Source organism: Phascolarctos cinereus, unplaced genomic scaffold (assembly GCF_003287225.1).
Source record: "Phascolarctos cinereus isolate Bilbo 61053 unplaced genomic scaffold, phaCin_HiC Scaffold_8;HRSCAF=390, whole genome shotgun sequence".
Lineage (NCBI taxonomy): Eukaryota > Metazoa > Chordata > Mammalia > Diprotodontia > Phascolarctidae > Phascolarctos > Phascolarctos cinereus.
In genome coordinates, this window is record NW_027556291.1 from 73260819 (window position 1) to 73283580 (window position 22762).

At 42.9% G+C, this 22762-nt stretch overlaps 1 protein-coding gene across 7 annotated transcripts in view; it reads left to right on the forward strand.

Moving 5' to 3' along the window:
• F8 (coagulation factor VIII) overlaps positions 1–22762 on the forward strand; it is a 137647-nt gene that overhangs the window by 19290 nt on the left and 95595 nt on the right. For 6 of the 7 annotated variants that reach the window (XM_020975580.2, XM_020975584.2, XM_020975583.2 and 3 more), the window contains exon 2: positions 21194–21315. In XM_020975580.2, the coding sequence (XP_020831239.1) occupies positions 21194–21315 (122 nt within the window). Of the gene's footprint in view, positions 1–2279; positions 2377–21193; positions 21316–22762 lie in introns of those variants that run through there. The other variant, XM_020975579.2, reaches the window with a different exon arrangement.

Consider the following 22762-nt stretch of genomic DNA (forward strand, 5'->3'; position numbering starts at 1 on the left):
GGCTGGGTCCAGAGCCAGCCCTTCCTGTTAATCAGTATCAAAATGATTTGGTTCATTAAAATGAATGATCAGAAAACAAATCCCAACATCTCCCTATAGGCTGACATTGAAGGCATGTGTGTATTTAACATAATATCAGATATCCAAGTGAAAATTGAACCATGTAGTTTATCATTCATATAGTTCCAAATGTCTTAGTGCTTGATGTTATTCAACTGTCTGATATTCAATTGTATTTTTCCCACACAGCTTTTAAAATCTTATGAATGGAGGTGATCGACATTACTGTCCTCTTCTCTGGTCAGATCAATTTGTTTGGTTCTGTGCACCATATTTTAAGAATGACTGAAGAGTGTCCAGAGGAGGGCATCCAGGATGGTGGAGGGACTTGAGATCATGATGGAAATGAGGCTCAATCGAAGGATCTGGGGATGTTTAGTTTGGAAAAGAAACTAGGGGGGTGGGTGTGTAAGGACAGTATATACACATGAGGATCTGAAGGGTTATCAGTGAAGGACTTGCTTAGCCTTGTGCTGCTTGGCTTCGTTGGGAACAGCTGGAGAAAACACAACAGAATGACAATGAAATTTCAAGTCAAGAAAGACTTCTTAGCGTGGAGAGTTATCCCAAAGTACCAGTGGCTGCCTTGAAAAGTAACAACAGTAGTGTGCAAAGTACTTTGCAAACAGAATCTCATCAGATGCTAACACTAACCATGAAAAAGTGGTGTTATTATTAGCCCCGTTTTACAAATGAGGAAACCGAGGCTCATCAAGTTTATGTGGCAGCATATATGGTGAGTGGAGTTAAAAAGCCTGGATTCAATTCCTGCCTATGATGCTTACTATCTATGTAATCCTGGGCAAGTTTCCAGCTCTAGTACTAGGATCCCTTGAGCTTATGACTTGCCCAGGGTTACCCAGCCAGCTGGTGTCTGAACCTGGGTCTTCTGGACTCCAGATCCACAATTCTCCCCACTCTACCTCACCATTCTTTTGTAAGTAGTGATTGGAAGTAGTGAGTCTCTTCTTATTACTGACAACTTGTCAGGGATAATGTTAAATGGATTCTTGTTCAAGTGTGGATCCTAATAGAAGACCTCAGAGATTTCAGCTTTGAACTCTGAGATTCTGTGATTGTCATTTGGTATTATGTTCTAAACTTTGGTATGACGAATCTACTCAAATTTTGTAGCTATTAAAGCTTAAAACTGCACTAAGACTTTTGGGACACCCTCTATAATATATGTGTGTGTGTGTGTGTGTGTGTGTGTGTGTGTGCAGACGCATAGGTGTAAAATTTGGTGGTCTTGATAATTTCATTCTCACTTGTTAAGTTTACTCCTCAGAGACAGGAAGTGTCCTGTGGTAGTCATTAGGCATGTGATAGCTATGTAGATGAGGCCTTGTCCTTAGCCTATGAGACCTCGGAAGGTTGAACTAGGACTAGGGCAGGCAAAGGGTGGCCGATTTAGGCTCAGAGTAAAGAATTTGCTCACAGTAAGAAATGTCTAACGATGGAGTTGGCTGCCTGATAAGGTAGTGAGTATCATTTATTGGAGGTGTTCAAACAGACGTTGAATTGCCTTTGGTGCTGAAAGGACATACATGTGAAAGCCAAAATATTTTCTCTTTTTCCCCCTTGGAAAAAGTTCCCATTTCTCCTAAACCCGATTCTACAAAACAGGCTCTGTTTTCCTGTCTCAGTGCATGATAGCTGGAGTTGTGGCCCCAAGGTGGAATGAGATGCTCTAATGAGAATAATGATGCCGAGGTGGCCTTGTTTACTGGGCAAGACTGCCTGAAATCTCCTTGAGCACATCTTGGCCTTCTTGGAAGGAGGTGGGCCAAACTAGGCTTGTGGGAGGCTTTTCTTGGAAAGGGAAAGTACTTTCTGGCCTTGGTGCCTCAGGCAAAATTGCAAATTAGATCATCTAAAGTCTTTCTGCCTACTTTTCAGCTTTCCAGTTGGTTCTTGGCTATCAATATAGCCTAAGGTGCATGAGCTATCAAATAGCCTTGTTAAGGAAGTTGTCGCACGCATCCCTTGCGGTGGTTAAGGTACTTTTGGAGTGAATTTTACTTTCCTGAAAGCAGTTCCTACTGGAGAACAGGAAGAATCTCTTAATCCCTTGCCCCCATGCCATTCAAACAGTTAAGTGCCCATGCTCATGGTACTGTTTACAATCCAGAATGATAGCATCTCTCCATTATCATTCCTGTCCCTGTCCTTGTTCCTGTACTCACCATACCACATTCCTAGCCTTTGGGAAGGAGAAACCTGGTCCTCTTCTTCAGTGATGGGATCTTTCTGCTGCTAATTTTGGAGCTTCTGAATGTCACCTCCCAGATCCTTCCTTTCTCACCACCTTCTCAGGTCTGTGACACTCACCCCCCTTCACCTTCCAACCTCACGTTGGATACCTATGGTATGGGGTCAGAGGACCAGGGTTCAAATCTTGTCTCTGATGCTTGTTACCTGTGTGACCTTGGGCAAGTGACCTTCCCTCCCTGTAGCCTAGGTTTCCCCTCCATAAAATTAGAGAGAGAGTTGGACTTTGATGCCTCTGAGGTCTCTGAAACTGGAATGATGACCCAATGCCAAGAGCCTGCCAGCTCAAGGATTGGCCCCAACTGTTTCTTTGGGGTGGGGATTGTACCATCTCATTGATTGCTCCTTTCCTCTCCCCACTCATTGTCCCTGCTACCACATCTGGAGGTCACCTATCCCTAGGCGGCCTTTTAACAGTACTGGCCATGTTAACATGTGTGTGTGGTTTGTGAATGTGTGTGTGAGTGCCTATTCCTAGGGATGGACTCGCTGGGCCTCCTCAGAACAGTGTCACTGCATTTTATCATTGCTAAGGACTGACTCTTAAGACACTCCAAACCCATAGAATTCTGGGATCCACTCGGTGTGGGGGTGGGGTGGTGGTACTTGTGTGGTATGTGTTTGTGGTATATTTGCGTGTATGTATGTGCTGTGTGAGTATGTGTGTGAAGTGTATGCATGTGTGTAATGTGTGGATATATGTGTGTATATGTGTGAGTGTGGGGTGATTATGTGTGTGTGGTGTCTTGTATGTATATGTATGTATGGGTATGTTTTGCAGGTGCATATGAGTATGTGTGGGTTATGTGTGCATGTGATGTGTGAGTGTTTGTGTCTAATTGGATATCAGTGTGTGGTGTATGTATGTGGGTGAGTATGTTTTGTGTGGATGTATTATGTATGTGTGTGGATGTGTTTTATGTGGTGTGTAAGTATGTAAGTATGAATGTATGGTGGGTAAGCATGTCTTCATGTAGTATGTTTTATATGTGTATGTGTGTTATGTTCTTGTGTTTCTTGTACATGTGGTGTAAATGTGTGTATGTGTGAGTGCATGCATATGTGTATATGTATAAACACATGCTCTTTATATGTGTATGAGTGTCTCATGTGAGTATGTTTATGTGTGTTTGAATGTGTGGTCTGTGTGGTATATATATGTGTGTGACATTTGCATGTATTTTATGCATGTGTGGGTATGTCTTGTGTATATGTATTGTGTGGTGTGTGAGTGTGGTATGTATGTGTGTAGGGGTGTGTCTATGTGTTTGAGTGTGAGTGTGTGGTGTATTTCTGTGTGGGGGGATGTAGTATGTGATTGTATGGTGGGTATGCATGCATGTATGTGGTGGGTGGGGTGGGGGTGTAAGCACGTGTGTGTGGTTTGTGAATGTGTATGTGAGTGCATGGTGGGTGTGCATGTATACACATAGTATGTGAGTGTGTGTGCCTATTCCTAGGGGTGGACTCGCTGGGCCTCCTCAGAACAGTGTCACTGCATTTTATCATTGCTAAGGGCTGACTCTTAAGACACTCCAAGCCCATAGAATTCTGGGATCCACTCGGTGGGGGGGGGGGGGGTGGTAGAAGTTTTTCCCTGGCCAAAGGTAAGGGGTTGGGCAGCTGAGGGAGATGCTAACAAAGTCAGGTAGCCAGGTCAGGAGGAGGCAATGGCCGGGTTTCCTTCTCTTCCCTGTTTTTGGCTCAAACCGATTTTCATTCCAAATGTGGTAGGAGTTGGGGAACATCTAACTTGCCCCTGGTCGTTCTCCCCAATCAAGGACTTTCCTTTGGCCTCACATGGAGGAGGTAGAAAAGGACTTTCGGGGAGTGGGCACTCTGCCCAGCTTTTGATCACTGGCTGTGCCCCACCCCCCATTCTTTTTAGGAGGGGCTCTCCAGACCGGGAGGAAAACAAGTGAGGCACACTTAGGTGCTGGCACCTGGGGGTCTCCAGGCATGTCCATCCTCCTCTACCTAGAGTGTGCATTTTCATGGAAAGCTCACCTGAGGTTCATTTGGGGGCGGGGGAAGAAAAAATGTTTTACTCTGACTTCTCTTGGCTGACAAGAGAATAATGGCAACATATGAGGAAAGGACACTGGGATTGGGGTCAGAAGACTCAGGTTCAAATCTTACCTTGGTCATTTATTACCTGGATGACTTCAGGCGAGTCACTTCTAGGTCTCAGTTTCCTCATCTGCAAAATGAGAGACTGGATTAGATGGTCTTCAAGGTCCCTTCCAGATTGTGATCTATGATGTATCAGCATGGGCTTGTGGGCCATGGATTGTAGACCTCCCCAGAGTACCCTGGATGTGGGCTGACTCTACTGTGTGCACATAGAAGGTGTCTCAGGTGCTCATAAAGGTGAGGAAATGGAAACCCAGCAGGGTTCAGTGTCTTGGTTTTAGTGACTCTTGTCCCTTAGCCAGCAAAGCTGAGTTGAGATTGCAGCCCAGGTGTCTCCTGGCTCCAGGCCTCTATACTGCCCTGTATCACTTCTCAAGGGTCAAAAATGGCTTCAGCTCTGGCTCTTTCAGACAGAAGCCATCCCTGTCAGCCCCTATTTGTCATGATGAGTGGGTGGGGGTGGAAGCAGGCTGCTATGCCAAACCAAAGGAAGACCTATAGGACCCCAGGAGGCCAATCCTCTAATTTTATAGATAAGGAAACTGAGTCTGGGAGAGATCACCCAGGGTCTCATGACTCCCAATCCAGTGGAATCCTGCCCCCAGTACTGCTTGGATGACCTTTCAGCTCTAAATCTATGAAGCTATGAAAGGGACAAAAAGACATAGAGGCAAGGACTTTAGTCCTGGCCATATAAATAGCCAAGGATAAAAATGCTCTGGCCATAGAGGCTGCAGCCCTGAGCAGGATTCCTTCCACTGGGAAGTGGCCAGTGGGCCACTGTTTTTTTAAAATAAAGCTTTGGAATTAGGGTTAATAAAAACTATAAGCAACAATTATTAACTCTTCATTCCAGCAAATTTTGGTGCTGCTGGAGGGGCCCCTACTATACATTATTACTGGTAAAACTCACGTGGGACAAATAATTGGCCTCTTTTGTCTCAGAGTAATGAAGCCAGTGTTGAGATGAAGTGTAGCCTTGTCCTGGAGGCTTGTGCAGGTGACTTGACCATTGTGCCCCTTGGTTTCCTTAAGTCTGGGTTGATGGATGGGACTTGCCAGGGGAGAGAACCCAGGGGCCTGAGAGTGCTTTCCATAGCACTGTGGGCTTGTGAGCTCATCTATGGATTCACAACATGACTTCCTGGCATTGGGAAATGATTAGGCCACATTTCTTCCCTGAGAACAGGAGTCAGGCAATCTGGGGACTATGGAAGTCAAAGGGACTTTCAGGAGATAGAGAAGGAATAGATGCTTGAAAACTTTCTACAACTTAAGCCTAATTTCTTTCTGTGTCAGAAACTTCTTTCTGTGGGAAAATAATTTCAAAATATTGTAGCAATAAGAAGATATCTTGTTCTCCAGTTCAGGAATGCCAGCATGTACCAAGGACTGGATACCTTGTGAGTTTCTTTCCAGCTCTTCAAGTCTGTGATAAGGTCCTCCCTATATTTCTCCCTCCCTCAAACTTTTCTTCCATTCTTTCTTCTTCCCTCCACTGAGCCTTCTTCTCTCTCTCTCTCCTTTTCTTTACCTTTCTCCCTTTCCATCCCATTCCCTCTCTGTCCTTTTCTCCTACTCTTTCTTTCTTCTTCTTTCTCTCCCAATAGAACCAAGGTTAGAGGTGGGTAAGGCTGGCAGCTGCCAAAGGCAGAATGAACAAGAGAAAACATTTAGAGATACCTTCCAACAGGACTTTTTAATAAATGCATCCATTCTTAATGCCAGAAAATTCTGCTCTCCATGGTGAGGCTATAGTTGGGGGGCTGGGTTCTGTGGTTACATAATGGATATGGGGCCCCCCAGCCTCTGAGCCTCTGCTTGGCCCAACTCCCAAAGTTAGATACTTTGTCCTGGCTCAATCCTCACTTGATCCTGCTCTCTTTCTATTACAATCTCTCTGTGTTTTCCTCTTAGCTGACTGCAATCAGGGACCAATGTATATAACCCTGCCTGGACCGCCTGCCTGACAGCTACCATGAAATGGCTATAGTTCTTTATTGGCCAAAGGCTAGAGTGTTTGGAGAGCTCTGGTTCCTAACATCAGGGGTTTCAACAAGCTTCTGAACATTCTTCCTGTTCAGACTTCATCTAGAGTTTGGTATCCAGTTGGGAACACCCCATTTTAGGAAGGGACAAATTAGAGAGTATATAGAAGAAGACAGTCAGAATGGTGAGAGGACCAGAGACCATGCCATTCAAAGATCAGTTTGAAGGGACTAAGAAATGATTAGGCTGGAGATGAGAAGTCTCAGGGGGAACCAGTCAGGTAGGGCTATCCTGTTTGTGGAGAAGGGATCCCACTTGTTCACCTTAGCCCTAGAGGGCTGAACCAGGAGGGGAAGGTAGAAGAAATGGCCTAAGAGGCAGATTTGGGCTGCCATCAGCCCAAGGACTTGCTAGCAATGAGTTCTGTCCCAGAGTAGAAAGCTCTGCCTCAATGTAACGGAAGGTACAGGACCTGCCGGCAGGCAGGTGAAGAGCTCCAGGGCTGTGATGATATCATTTCCTGCTCATGTCAACTGTCCAGGGAAAATTCTCTCTATAATTGAAGTACACTATGTCTCAGTGTAGGAGCTGAGTTGATATGCAAGGAGGAAGGGCCTTGAATTTCTTTCCCGATAACATAGTTTCACAAGGAAGAAAATACATTAATCTGCCCTAGTATCCAAAGTAAACATTCTGTTATCAGCTGGTCTTTCCACTTACTGGAAACACAGTGCTGTTCAGGAAGATACAAGATACTGGCTTTTGGCTCCAAGGCCCAGAAAAAAGAAACTGCTTTGTTACTGCTCAGCCTAGAGTATTGTTTCAAGGAAATCAGTGGAAGTAAAAGCCTAGGGTGGAGAGGGGCTGGGACTTCTTGTGAGTCCCCTCTCTTCCTCAATCTGCTGTGGGCACATTTGCTGGCCCCTTCCTCCGGCCCTAATACAACCCGTTTGGTGTTCTACTTACCTAGCAGGTCCCCCACCCCAGGAAGCTAGGCCCCAGCTTCTTTCCCTGTGTTTTGTCCTCAAGCCCCTTGGCAGTGTCTGGCTAAGCCTCAGGAAGCCTTCTCAGAATAACATGTTTAGAAATGATCAAGGACATGTTCAATGTTAGTTATTGGTTAGTGAAGGCAAAGATGCCATTATTTTCCCAACAAAGACCCCAAGCCCCCTGAAGTGGGTCTGAATTCCGTGCTAAGAGCCCTGTTTTTGCCTCTATCCTGGTGCATACATGGTGGGGGAGTGGGGGGAAGGCAGGGGCTCTGAACCAGACATTTCATGAGTGATGAGGAAACTCTTCCTACCTGTGGATCTTGAGTCTTAGTGAGCTACCTGGAGAGCAGTGTCACATAGCCAGTAGGAATTAGAGGTGGGATGTGAATCTAGTTCTCTAGCTATTAAACCAAGCTGCCTCTCTCCATGCACATAGTAGATGTTTAATTTGTCAAATTACCAAATGAATGAATAAATGGATCTAGTCAGACCAGTGGAAAAAATCCCATGAATTCCAGGCCTCATTGCTTGTAACATGGAGCAGGATACAAGCAGGAGCTTGTAACATGGAGCTCCTTCTCCCCTGGTGATCCTCCATTCCTCTTAGAGCTGGGGAGCCTAGCTGCTGACATGGAGGCAGTGGGGACCAGTACACTGAATTTGGAGTCAAATGACCTGGATTCAAACCCTTCCTCTGCCCCCTTTGGCTTACCTTCTCTAAGACTTAATTTCCTCACCTTTTAAATAAGGGGGTTGGACTACATGGTCTCTAAGGTTCTCGGCTCTAAATCTATGAGCCTGTGAAGTTTCCAGTGAGTTTTGACCATCCGTGGTGGTTTGAGGTGGGCCTTCCTCAGGCCTATCTTTGAAACATTGATGGCTAAGATGGAATTTGGAACCACTGATGTGGGTGTTGAAATGGGCCCTTTGAGGGGTGGGGGAAGGTGGAATTTCCAGAGTGAAAGGTGAGTGAAAATATAGGGAGTGCTTTAGAGATCGCATTTCCCTGGGATGGGGTTGAGGCAGCAGTTCATGCCAAGGATTGGCCAATGGTTCCAGCCTAGTGCTTTGCTCCAGAAATCAAAGAATGTGTCCAGAAAAGAACTTGTCAGAGAAAGGGGCTCTGAGTTCAGGGTCAGTAGACTTAAAGGTGGGAGTGGGAGGAGACTCCACTGAGAGCCTTCAAGGCATGGGACACAGGACAATGCTTACTAATGTTATTAGTAATACAGATATTTCAATATCTTGTTTAAAAGGCTGGGGATGGGGGGTGACTAACTTTAGGATTTCAAATACTGTCATGTGGAACAATAATTATAATAATAGCTAGCATTTATATAGCAATTTAAGGTTTTTGAAGTGCTTGTAGAGGAGTAGCTAGGTGGTGTTGCAGTGGACAGAGCGCCAGACCTGGAGTCAGGAAGATTCATGTTCCTGAGTTCAAATCTGGCCTCAGACACTGTGTGAACCTGTTTGCCTCAGTTTCCTCATATGTAAAATGAGCTGGAGAAGGGAATGGCCAAATGCTCTACTACCTTTGCATAGAAAATCTCAAATGTGAAGAGGACAAGAGAGCAGGGGGATGATAGAGATGAGGGCAGGTTGGGAAAGGGGATAATCAGAAGGAAGTACTTCTGAGGAGGGACAGGGTCAAAGAAAGAATAGAATAAATGGGGGGGGCAGGATAGGATTAAGGGAAATAGAGTTAGTTTTTTACAACATGTCTACTGTGGAAGTGTTTTGCGTAACTGCACATGTATAACCTATATTGAGTTGCTTGCCTTTTCAATGAAGGTGGGTGGGAAGGGAGGAAGGGAGAAAATTTGTAACCCAAAGTTTTAAAAACACATGTTTAAAAAAAATGTTTTCACATGCAATTGGGAAATAAGAAATACAGGGAATGGGGTACAGAAATTATCCTACCCTACAGGAAAATAGAAAGGGAAGGGGATAAGAGAAGGAGGGGAGAGATAGAAGAGAGGGCAGACTAGGGGAAGGGATATTCAGAATGCATGCCATTTTGGGGTAGGGGGGAGGTGCAAGATGGGGTGAAAATTTGGAACTCAATATCTTGTGGAAGTAAATGTTGAAAACTAAAAATAAATAAATTTATATCAAAAATATTTAACAAAGTCAATTAAAATATATATATATATATATATATATATATATATATATATATAAAGAAAATCTCAAATGTGATCACAAGTAGTTGGACATGACTGAACAACAAAACTCTTAGAACTAAAAATGACCAAAGAGCAAACTGCCACCCTAAAGCCCAAGCTATCCAATATGTGGGAAGTGCTGGGAGTCTAGGCTATTGCTACTCATGCTTCATTGCTTTCTTGTGAGTGACCCCCAGCGTTCTTCTTCCTCCACCCTGGAGCTGTGACCCACCACTGAGTATGGGTGATAAAGCTTTCAATCAGCACCAGCTGTGCCGGCAAAGGGTCTCCTGTAATCTCTCTCTCTCTCTCTCTCTCTCTCTCTCTCTCTCTCTCTCTCTCTCTCTCTCTCTCTCTCTCTCTTCTCTCTCTCTCTGTTTTTGTGAAGCAATTGGGATTGAGGGTACACAGCTACTAAGTGTCAAGGGTCTGAGGTCAGATTTGAACTCTAGTCCTTCTGACTCCAAGTCCCGAACTCTATCCACTGCGCCACCTAGCTGCCCCTTGTAATCTCTTTCTTGACCAGCTATATGATCCCCTTACCATTGTGGGCTCAGAGCTCCTGAAGCTGCTGCTGCCACTGCCACCATCACTATTGCTGCACCACTGCTTGTGGGGTCTCAGGACAGGCCTCCACCCCAGTATCACAGACCTCTCTTGCTGACCTCTTAAGTTTTGTTAGGCCAGAATAATGCCTCTCACCAAGAATTTATTGGCTCTACCACTCCAAAACTTGATTTGAGGCATTACTTTAAATTTGTTTGGAGGGGAATCTCTATCCCTATTCTGACTAGCCCAGTCAATGTCCAGTCAAAGTTGGATGGGACAGTAGTGTGCTTAGGAAGCATGGTGGTTGGCATCTTGCTCCTTTAATCTCAAGAATTTGAGGACTCAATGTTCAGGAAAATCCTACTGGGATTATGGGTACATTACCAAGATGGGCAAAGAACAATATGTAGAGATTATCAAGACATCACACTTCAGGAACCTGGGAGCAAAACAGTTGGTGGTCTTCTTACTGTAGAATTTACAAAATGCACTTGATAATGGAGGGGAGAGAGTGAGCTGTCCTGCACAGCAAGTATTTAGGAGGGAGGGGATTTAAGAAGCTGGTTCTTTGTTGCCCATATTTGTGTCATCTCCTTTCCTGACCTATTTGAGAAATCAGAGAAGATGAAATGTGTCCATTCCAACTGATAAACAGGGTGGTGGATGGGGAGAGAATGAAAGAAGCAAGGAAGAGGAAGGACCTGGGGAAAAAGTGAAATCCAGCAGGAAAAAAGGGAAGGACTTGGTGGCATGAAGTCCTTAGCGGCATGAAGTCCTTAGCTTGCACTATGGAAGGGATACTGAGATTTACTTTGGCATATCCCGATGAACACATGTCAGAGTATATGGGGTTCATTAGCTGGACTACATAGAGCCCAAAGGGATGGCAGGAAGTTGGAGAAAACCACCCACCTCCTTTAAGCATAGAAAACTGGGGCAAAACAGGATCATAGGATCTTAGACCTAGAGCCTATAAAGGACCTTGAAAAACAGTAAGGCCAACCCACTCATTTTGTAGAGGAGGAAACTGGGTTGGGGCATGACTTACCCAAGGTCACACAGTAAATGGCAAAGCTAGGATTTGAACCTATGGCCTATGATTTCAAGCTCACCAGAGGAGCCCTCATCCTCAGTTTTCTGAGTGAATCTGAGGGTTGACGTAAAGCTTTGGGTTGCAAATCCAAGGATTTTTTATTTGTTTACCTCCTTTAAAAAAGGCATCCACCTATCCTTGGTAGTGTTTGGAGCCATGTGCTGTGTGCTCCCAAGCTGACCCCAGTGTGCTTCAAGGCACCAGCCATAGATTTACACCCTCTCTCCCCCCAGTTTTCTTGGGTGGGATCTGTGACCCAAGAGAATAGAAAAGATATCCCAAAGCATAGCTGTGCTTTTCATTTCCACAAGACGGTCTCTGCCATTATGATTACGCACATGGCAGAAGGATGGCTGTCCTTTGTGATTAATGCTTATCTGTCCGGACTGGTGCTGCAAGTGAAATTCAACAAAGGTAGACTGAGACATGTTTGTCTCTGAGCAGTATAACAGTTTATTAGCAGGGCATGAGCCTGTTAATAGAATGGGTCAATTGTAGCCTCAGTTAAGCTAAAGACTCTGAGATGGAGATGCAACTGCTTTTTATAAGCATGGAACAAAGAACAGAAGAAGGTAGGCAAGGAAATAATATTATTGGTTATAGGGTTGGCAGCATCATGGGGGTGAAGACAACATTGATTGGTTACATTAAGGAAAGTAAGATTACGTACACATGGGATCAAGATCACCCTTCACTGTCTTAGAGGAATGCTTTCTTAATTTGTGGAACCCCGCTGTATCTTGAAGCTATTGATAATGGACCAGGGCTCCTGGGAATGAGATAAAACTAACTTTAATTGGCCAAGAGGGGTAAAGATGGCCAGTGTATCTTGTAGGGATTTGCCAGGTCAGCTTGTAGGCCCTCAAAGATGGCCTACAGATGTCATGGAGTTTCTCAGGAGATGAAATTATGAGGAATAACAAATTTCCTTGGCACAAAGTGATTCCCAGGTGGTGCTGAGATAACAATTCCCTTAAAGTGTTTTACGAAAGTATTGAACCTCTTACATTTAGCTCAGAGCTTTTCTTTTCTTTTTTTTTTTTTTGTTTTTGTTTTTGTTAGGCAATGGGGTTAAGTGATCTGCCCAGGGTCACACAGCTAGTAAGTGTTATGTGTCTGAGGCCGGATTTGAACTCAGGGGCTCCCGACTCCAGGGAGAGCTTTTCTTTAATTAAAAGTTTAAAAAAATTTAAAAGACTAAAGTTTTGGCATGTAACGTGGGAGGAAAATTGAACGTTTGAACCCATGAGCTTCTTCACTCTGAGAAAAAGAAGAGTTATATAAAATATATATTATATATATATTATATATAAAATATATAAAATACAGAATAAGTTTATAGAAAATACAGGATCAAATAAAAATAAATTAAAAAAAAGAAAATACAGGATCAATATTTGATTATCACATTGGAGAAATGGCACTGTCCCCATCTTCGGGCAGTAGGCAGGGCAGAAGTATGGGGAACATGCCCAGCAGCTCAGAAAAGTGCAGATCTACAGTGTGGTGCCCATTATTGCTCAGAACTAGGAAACCCAGCCTATCTGGTTCTTCTTGGTTCTTTCTGTTCTGCATGTAAAAAAATCAACTGGGGCTAAGACCTTCTTGGCCATTGTCTACAGCCTCATCCTTGGCTGCTTTCTTATCTGTGCCTAATGGACAAGCCTCTTTCTTGCCTCATGGGATGCTGTTGGGTCCCTAATGCTGCGTGATGTGTTTGGGCTATTCTTGTGCCTTTATCCCATTGGGTCTATTACAGACTCCTGCCATTCTCTATACCCTCTCCAAGGCCAATTAGAGGACCCAGAGGGCAACCAGAACTTTATATGGAATGTTTGCCCTGGGGTGGGGACAAGTGAGTTGTCCTGATCCCAGCTTTGCAACTTTAGGAAGAAAGAAAAAGGATTTATTAAGTGCCTGCTATATAGCAGGCACTGTGCTAAGTGCTTTATAATTATGATCTCCTTTGATCCTCACAACAACCCAAGACCCCTATCTTACAGATGAGGAAACTAAGGCAAACAAAGGTTAAGTGACTTGCCCAGGATCATATAGCTAGTAAGTGCCTGAGGCCAAATTTGAACTCAGGTCTTCCTGATTCCAGGCCCAGTGCTCTGTGAAACATGGTGTCACCAGCTGCCTGTAGACAGCTTTTACTTTAGGAAACTGGAAGGTCAAGCTTGGAGAATGTCTATATTGAATCATAAAGGCTGAGAGATGCTAGATCCGGGGTGGGGAACCTAGGGCCTTCTAGGTTCTTAAGTACAGGCTTTTGACTGAATCCAAATTTTATAGAACAAATCCTTTTATTTTTATTAATACATTTTTGTTCATTTTTTATATTTTTATTTTATTTTAAAAATGAACACATTTAAAATACCAAATGATAAAATAAGTTTCAATGAAATAATCCTCCCAGATTGACCAGCACAGTTAGAACATGAGTAAGCCATAAGGGCTAAATTGACGGCTGCTATGCTCATTATTTAGTTCTAACTTCCCCACCTGATTGGCACCACTACCACACAAGGCTGGTTGGGGATTGTTTATGGGGGGGTGGGTCAAGTACGCTAGTCTGTTATCAGCTTTTGACAATGGTGCCCTGTGTTTCAGTTTGAAGTGGAATTTGTGAGTAGTTGCACAGCTCAATGGTATTTTTAAATTCTGTCTGCTTAACAGCCCATCATGTCAAAGAAGACCAAGAGACTGCTGAAGGAAGAAAACAGATTTTTTTAAATGTGGATTGGGAATTGCAATATTATCTTGTTTCTGCTAAAGATATGATTTGCTTGCTTTGTGATACTGTAATGTCAACATTAAAGAAACCCAATACTCATCAGAATTATAACACTCATAAGGACCACAAATATTTTAAACTAGAGGGAGAGGCACGAAAGGTTGTATTGCAGAAATTAAAAGATGAAAGGCAAAAGCAAAGATAGTACTTTCAAGCAACTAATACCATTGAAGCAACTTATAAAGTAGCTTATATACTTGGGGGAAAAAATGTAGAAGTTGTGAAAGAATGCATTGTCAATGTTGTAGGATGCTTAGACTCCAATAACATTTCTTTTTTTTTTTTTCCAAAATGTTTTATTAATTTGTTTTGAATTATCAACAATCACTTCCATAAGCTTTTGAGTTTTAAATTTTTCTCCCCCTCCTTCCCTACCTCCCTCCCCAAGATGGCACACAATCTGATACAGGCTATACATATACATTCCTATTAAACATATTTTCACATTAGTGTTGTAAGTAAGAATTAGAACTAATAGGAGGAACCACCAGAAAGAGGAAACAAAACATAACAGAGGAAAAAATAATAGCAAATAGTATGCTTCGATCTGCATTTAAACTCCATAGTTCTTTCTTTGGATGTGGATAGCATTTTCCATCATGAGGCTTTTGGAGATATCTTAGATCCTTGTGTTGCTGAGGGGGGTTAAGTCTATCAAAGTCAGTCATCACTCAGTGTGGCTGTTACTGTGTACAACATTCTCCTGGTTCTGCTCACTTCCTTCAGCATCAAACCATACAAGTCTTTCCAGGTTTATCTGAAGTCTGCCTGTTCATCATTTCTTACAACACAATAGTATTCCATTACATTCATATATCACATTCACAATTATGATTACTGTTTGTGTCTTTTTCTCCATCTTTCCCCCCCATCCCCATTTATGCTTTTCTTTCTCCTTTCTCCTTTTCCCTCCTCATTAATGTTTTGCTTTTGACCACTGCCTCCCTCAGTCCTCCCTCCCTTCTATTAGCCCCATCCCTTTTCTTTCCCCTTTTCCCTCCTAGTGCCTATAGGGCATGTTAGATTCCAATAACATTTCAAAGTACAAACAACTGGTATGGTTAAAGGACAACTGTAACTGGTCGGCAGCACAAATTGGCCTTCAACTTAACAGAACAACTTCATTCAATACTTCAAAAGGAAAATATATATTATTCAATTGCTTTGGATGAATCAACTGATACTACTGACTTGGCATGGGTCTTATACTTCATTTGGGTCATAACAGAAGATTTTCTTTCCTATGAAGAGTTACTCGCTTTGGGCACTCTTACAAACAGAACATGGGGAAGATATCTTCAACAACTTTCAAGATAAATGTTGTCAAGTTTGACTGAATTTGGTAAATTTACTGAGTGTATGTACAGATGGTGCACCTTCCATGACAGGAAAACATGAAGGGTTTATTGCACAGAAAAAAAAAGTATTGCAAGATCCAGATACTCTCATTTCTTTTCATTGCATCTTGCATCAGCAAAATCTCTGTGCTAAAGCTACTATTGTAAGGACACTTTGCAACAAATTATAAGTATTGTTAACTATATTTGTGCAAATACAACATGGCATCATCGATTTCATAACATGTTAAAATTGAACAATGGGGTATTCAGTGTGGATTTGCCCTATCATTCTAAAGTGCGTTGGCTATCACAGGGGCAAGTGTTAGCCAAAATTTTATCTCTGCAAGAACAGATAGTTAAATTTTATGAAGAACAGAATCAGCAGTGTGAATTATTGAAAGAAGATTTCTATAATAATGCTGCATTTCTGTGAGACATTATGTCAAATCAAAGCCATTTGGGAGCAGCTGGGTGGCTCAGTGGATAGAGCACCAGCCCTGGATTCAGGAGGAACTGAATTCAAATCTGGCCTCAGACACATAACACTTACTAGTTATGTGACCCTGGGCAAGTCCCTTAACCCCATTGCCTAGACAAAACAAAAACAAAAAAATGACTTGAATATTTCTTTGCAATGTAAAACTAAGTCTGTATATGATATGTGGCAAAAAATCCAAGCATTAAAAAAAAAAACAAAAACCTATTATTTTATTCAAAACATTTCTTCAAAAGGAAATTTCGGATGAACATTTTCCCCAGTTAGCAGAGGTCATTGATGAGCAGGATGATATATGTGAATCATTTGAAGAATACACAGCTGTTATAGATCTATTAATTGGAGAATACAATGAAAGTTTCACTAACTTTGAGAATCATGACATCACACTCAAATTAGCATTGCATCCTCACCTAGTTGATATCACCAAGGCACCTAAAGAACTACAGATGGAATTGATTGAGCTCTTAGTAGATGACTTTTTAAAGTCATTGTTTGATACTAAGAAAGATCCAATTGAAATATAGAAAAAGTGCAGTAGAATACCCACGCCTTCAGCAACATGCCCCAAAATGCTTTCTTGTTATTGCTTATTGCTGCAAATCTGCATTCTCCTACCTAACCCAAATCAAGATGCCCTTAAGGTCACAAATGACTGATGCCCATCTAGAGGATCAACTGAAACTAGGGACCTCCCTGCTGCAACCAAATGCTTTCCAACAAAAAGCACACACAACAAAGTCATTAAAGGGTTAGTTGACTTTAAAATTAACAAATAGTTTTCATTTTTGAAATTATGAAGTATATAATAGTTAGATTTTTTACAAAATAATATACATTTTTAAGTATATCTAATTGAAATTTCTTGAATGAAGCCTTATTTGATTTCAGCTAAATATTAATGTGGCCTTCCAACATGAAAAGGTTCCTCACCCCTCTGTTAGATCCACTGGATCCTCTGTCTATGATCATAGGAAAAGTTGCAGGATAGAGTCTAAAGTGACCTTAAACAAATACGGGGGGAAAGGGGACCAAGAAACAGGAAGCGTTCAAGATCATACACCTAGCACCAGAGCTGGGCTTTGAACCTACTTGCTCCAGCTGCTTCCAAATCCAGTGGTTCTTCCCTTGACCACACTGCCTCTGCTGGCTAAGTATTGGCCAAGAACAATGTTGATTGAACAAGGAAAACATGGTCCAAGAATTGAGGTCAGAAATCTCTGAGATCCTAGGTCCAGAGGGTTAAGTAGGAAAATAAGATCTCAGTTTGGAAGTAATGGGCCAACAGCCAAGGAGGCCTATCTAGAGCAGGGTCAGAAGAACAATATAGAAGGAAGAGTGTGGGGGATAAAGGCTGTTCCTTGATTAAGAGGGAGAGTAGTGCAGTGCAAAGAGAATTGGATTTAGAGTCAAAGGACTTGGGTTCAAATCCTGGCTCTGCAACACTATGTGTCTATGTGACCTTGAGCAAGTCCTTTACATTTTTAGGCAATTCCCTTCTCTGTAAAATGATGGGTTTGTACTCAAGGCTTCTCTCAGCTTAAAATCTGTGATCCTTTGATCCTAGTTCAGGGCTGGGTAGACAGCCTTACCACACTATTAGGCCATACCCTGGCCTTGACATCGAGTGTTTTCAGTATTCTAGAACATATGAATGAGATGTTGGAAAGTGACAAAAGTGCTGGATTTGGAGTCTGAAGGTTCAGGTTCAAATCTCAAGTTCACTTAATGCCTGTGTCACCTGACATCTCTGGGCCTTTGTTTCCTCCTACCCCTAACCCTAACCCTAACCCTAACCCTAACCCTAAATGTGTTGAAGGTCCCTTCTAGCTCTAGAGTTAGGATCCTACGATCTTCAATTTCCTTCTCTATAAAATGTGGGGATTTGATGAGATAATCGAGCTTGGACAGTCTGTGATCTTAAATCCCTTCCCCAATCTAGGTTCCTGTTGTCCATCTAGTTCCAGTTCTAAATCCTGTGCCTATCTTTGTTATTCCCTTGTTCTATCAAATTAACTTTATCTAAAAAGGAAATGAGGCTACTTAGTGTTACTTGCCATTAGAGATCACCGCTTCAGTACCTACAGGCTTACAAATGATCAGTACAAACATTAATTATAGAATTTTGCTGAGGATCAGTATCAAGATTGTCCATCTAGAATTTCCTGGAGATAAGGAAATTCTAGAGATAAGAAGAGAGATAAGGAAAAGAACCAGCCTAGAGGAGATGCTGACCTTAGGATGCTTGTAACCGACACAGACCCAACTGGAGGTAGTTCTCCATGAACTTGACTGACTCACATTACTGTTAATACTTTGAGGTTTCCAAAATACTTTCTTCTGGACACCTGAATGAGAGAAGGGGGTGGGGTGGGGTGGTGAGTTTTACAGATGAGAATGCCAAAGCAAAGAGAGGGGTCAGAGAAGAGCCCACATTGGCTGGAGGAGATAATGCACAAAAGGCAGTACTATGCAATAAAGCTGAAAAGACAGGCTTCAGCTCCAAATGCTCCACAGAGAAGTTGGAGCTTTACTGAGTAGGCACTGGGGAGCCACTGGAGATCTGTAAGTGGAGGAGTGAGAATTCTTCTGGCAATGTGAAAGGTGGAACGTAGATGGTTGCTTCCTTGAAGTCAAGTGGACCATTTTCCTTTTCTGCCAATGTATCAAGGCTCCATGGCATTAGAAGTGGCAGACCCTCTAGGGATGGATGAAGCTCACAACTTGTGTCTGTAGCTTCCTAGGTCATTGGAGAAGTGCCTCAGCTTCCCAGTGGTTTAAATGACTCACCCCTCCATCACACAGCTAGTGTCAGAAGAGGGATTTGAAGCCAGTGTTGCTCATTCTTTCAGTTGCCTCTGATTCTTTGTGACCCTATGGACCATGGCATGGCAGGCTCTTCTATCCTTCGCTGTCTCTCAAAGTCTGTCCAAGCTCATGTTCCTTGCTTCCATGACACTATCTGTCCATCTGTGCCATCTCCTTTTCTTTTTGCCTTCAATCTTTCCCAACATCAGGATCTTTTCCAATGAGTCCTGTCTTCTCATTATGTGGCCAGAGTATTTAAGCTTCAGCTTCAGTATTTGACCTTCCAGTGAATAGCCTGAATTAATTTCTTTAAGTATTGACTGATTTGATCTCCTTGCTGTCCAAAGGGTTCTCAAAAATCTTCTCCAGCTCCATGATTTGAAAGTGTCAATTCTGCAGCACTGAGCTTTCCTTATAGTCCAGCTCTCACAGCCATACGTTGTTACTAGCAATAGCTTTGACTCTACAGACCTTTGTCAGCAAGGTGATATCTCTGCTTTTTAGTCTGCTGTCCAGATTTGCCATAGCTTTCTTTCCAAGGAGCAAGCATCTTTTAATTTCGTGGCTGCAGTCGTCATCTGCACTGACCTTTGAGCCCAAGAATATAAAATCTGACACTGCTTCCATTTCTTCTCCCTCTGTTTGCCAGGAAGTGATGGAACCAGTTGCCAAGATCTTTGTTTTTTTGAAGCCAGGTTGTCCCAATTCCATGCCCAACAGATATCCTACTTATTATACCACACAGCTTCTCAAGACTTTTTAAAGAATTTATTTCTGCTGATCTTATTAGATTCAGCAAATCAATACAGTCTGCTGGCATATTTGTGGATCCTGACTCTGTCACCCACTGTCATGTGTTAGCTATCCCTTCTTGCTTGGCATTCCTGTATTGATACTTTCATTGATAACATGATAACATAACATTGATAACATAAATCATTGATAACAAATATTGAACAACATAGAACTAAGGAAGGCTAGACTCCTGAGGTGCCTGCCTCCAAGCTGACACCAGCTCATTAATGACTGACTGCCTTTGCAGATGATCATTCAACAAGTTCTTGCTGGACATGTTCACCTGAATGTCTTATTGGCATCTCAATCTTCATATGTTCAAAACTGTATTCATTGTCTTCTTGCTTATACCCTAATTTCTTTTACCCATTGCTGTTCCTGTTGGGGGTCCCACCATTCTTCTAGTCATGCATGTTCAAGAACTTTGAGTCATTCTCAGCTCTTCCCTCCCCCTCCCTCTTCTTCCATCTTCACCCCTTTAATAAGTTGCCAAGCCATCAGACCTCTTGCATTCCTCCTCTTCTCAACTTTCGTCAGGTTCTTGTCACCTCTATTTGGATTATTGCCATAGTTGGGTGGTTCTAGGGTGGAACAGCTAGCTCTGCCTGCTCCCCTTTTTGACTGAGCTGCCTTTAAAGACTATGGACTCAGAGGGTTCTTAATCTGGAATCTGTGGACAGATTTCAAAGGTCCGTGAACTTGGATGGGAAAAGAATCACATTTTGATTTCAATAAGATTGGTTTCTTTTGTAATCTTTTGTATTTTATTTTATGCCTTTAAAATCATGATTCTGAAAAGAAATCCATAGGCTTCCTTCTCTGGACTTCCAAAGGGGAGGGGTTCTACAACCCAGAAAACATGAGGAAGAAGCCCTGCCCTAGCCATTGGCTCCTTATTGTCAATGGAATGGAGCATTAGCTGGAGCATTACTATAGAGAAGGGAAACTTTTCACTTTGGGGATCATGTAGAGTCTGTAGGTTCCCAAAGTGGGGGATACTGCCTCCCTGGGGGGAATGATTAAGGGGGGTGGTAGTAGCCTTGGGTGCAATTGGGGGGTGTTGAATAAAAATAAGGGTTAACCTAATCTAACCCCAGGGGGGTGCTGAGTAATTTTTTTTGAAAAGGGAGTGGTTGGCCAAATAAGTTTGGGAACCTCTGATTGTAGATCAGAGGGTTCACAGGCTGATAGAGAAGTCATTTCTTCATGGGCAGGTTTGATTCTGAGTATGTTTTTACTTAGAGGCAGCTAGGTAGTTCAGTGGATAGAGTATAGGGCCTGGGGTCAAGAAGACCTGAGTTCAAATCTGGCTTTAGACATTAGCTGTATAACCCTGGGCAAGTCACTGAACCTTTGTCTGCCTCAGTTTCCTCAATTGTATAATGAGGATAATAATAGCACCTACCCCACAGGGTTGTTGTAAAGATAAAATGAGATCATATTTATAAAGCTCTTAGCACAATGCGTGGCACTTTGTAAATATGTATTTGCTTCCTTTCCTCTTCCCCACCCCCAACTGCTGCTGCTAAACTGCTGCTCTATGAGTTCCCCTCAGGGAAAGAAAGCATACTTGTGTAGAGTTATTTTTCTTGTGCTATGAGATGCTTCCAGGAAGTTGGTGGGCTCGTAAAATTTCAGTGGTTTGGGGGTACAAATGGAATGCCCTCCAAAACTGAATCTACCTTTTTATTTTTTTGTACAGATTTCCTCCAAGAGTCCCCAAGTCATTTGCATCTGATGGCTCCACTCTGTATAAAAAGGCTGTGTTTGCAGAATACACAGATAGCCGCTTTCTCCAAGCCAAGCCCAGAGCACCGTGGATGGGTATTGATAAGAATACTTTAGTGTTTCAGTTCTTTCAAAGATCGGGGACTTCCACTTGTGTGGCTGCTCCCTTCATCTCTTCAGTGCTATAGAGCTCAACCCTTTCCCTGCCTTAACAGACAGCCATCATGAGCTAATGTGGCTAAAAACTTGATCCCTTGATTAAGTTGATAAGCCCCTTTCAGCTTAGCTAGATTGGTCCTTGGAAAGCAGACACACTCTCTGGCTGGGCCAGGATGCCAAGCCTATCCAGAGGCTTCATGGAAACTTAGATAGTGGCTAGTCTAGCCCCTTATTTTACAGATGAGATAACAGACCCAGAGAAGGGAAAGGATTTGCTTAAGGACCCATGGAGAGCAAGTAGCAGAGCTGAGTTCAAAGTCTTTGACCAAATCCAGAACTCTTTCCAATATATCCCATAATCACTAGGACCTGCCAGAGTTTGCCATGAGCAAGCCTTGGAGGGAAACAGGTGAAATAGGACAGGAACTTGACCTGTGACTTTATTGGTCAAGGGAATAAACTCTCAGATGAGGGATCTAACTCTATCAGGGTGGCTTAGCACCTTCTCTGCAAATTCAAGTTTTAGAGAGTTGGCTGAGACAGTGACAAGTGAAATAAATGACCACCTAGAATCCTAAGAGCCAGTGTGTCAGCAGCAGGGCCGGAAGCCAACCTTTTCTTGGTGTCCTTCCTAGCCAATTCTATGCCCATTTCTAGTCCTAGCCAGAATGTGGTCTCCTTTAACTTCCTAAGGTCCTAAAGGTCTTCGAATTCATCCTGAACCTAGAAGTGGCTATGAGAAATTGCTGCCTCCCAAAGGCTCCATATGTTGCAACCAGTCTTTTGCATAATATAGTTTTTAGACCATTCACCAGCCAGGTGGCCCTCCTCTGGATGAATGCTATCTTTTCAGTGGTCCCATTGAAATGACAGCATCCGGAAGTGGACCTGGTATCCCAGAGGTGGTCAAAGCAGTACAAAGTAAAGAGCATCTGCCATCTTATCTCCCTTGTGCTGGGTAAGTGCCAGCCCGGGATTATAATAGCTGCTTTGCCTATGGAGCCCCAGGGCCTTGAGCACAAGGTCTGTGTTGCACACAGTAGGAATTTAATAAACATTTGTTCACTTGAGTTGAATCCCAGGTACATTTTTTTTTAGTGTGCTTAGACTCCCTAATGAGACTGAAATTGGCCTGAATGACGTTGTGTTTGTTCCATGTTGTTTCTTCCTAGGTGCCCTTCTGGGAGTGGTTAAAGGAATTAGCTGGGAATGGATGCATGGGGTTTTTCCTGCTCCTTTATGTGATGGTTTCCCAAAACTCTAAATGATATGTGTGTAGAGAAGCAGGGGAAAAGGAAACATTTCAACCTTGCCTGTCTTATACTATAGACAGCCAGGCCACAACTCTAAGGTGTAGTTGGGCAGACTTTGCATTCATGCCCTG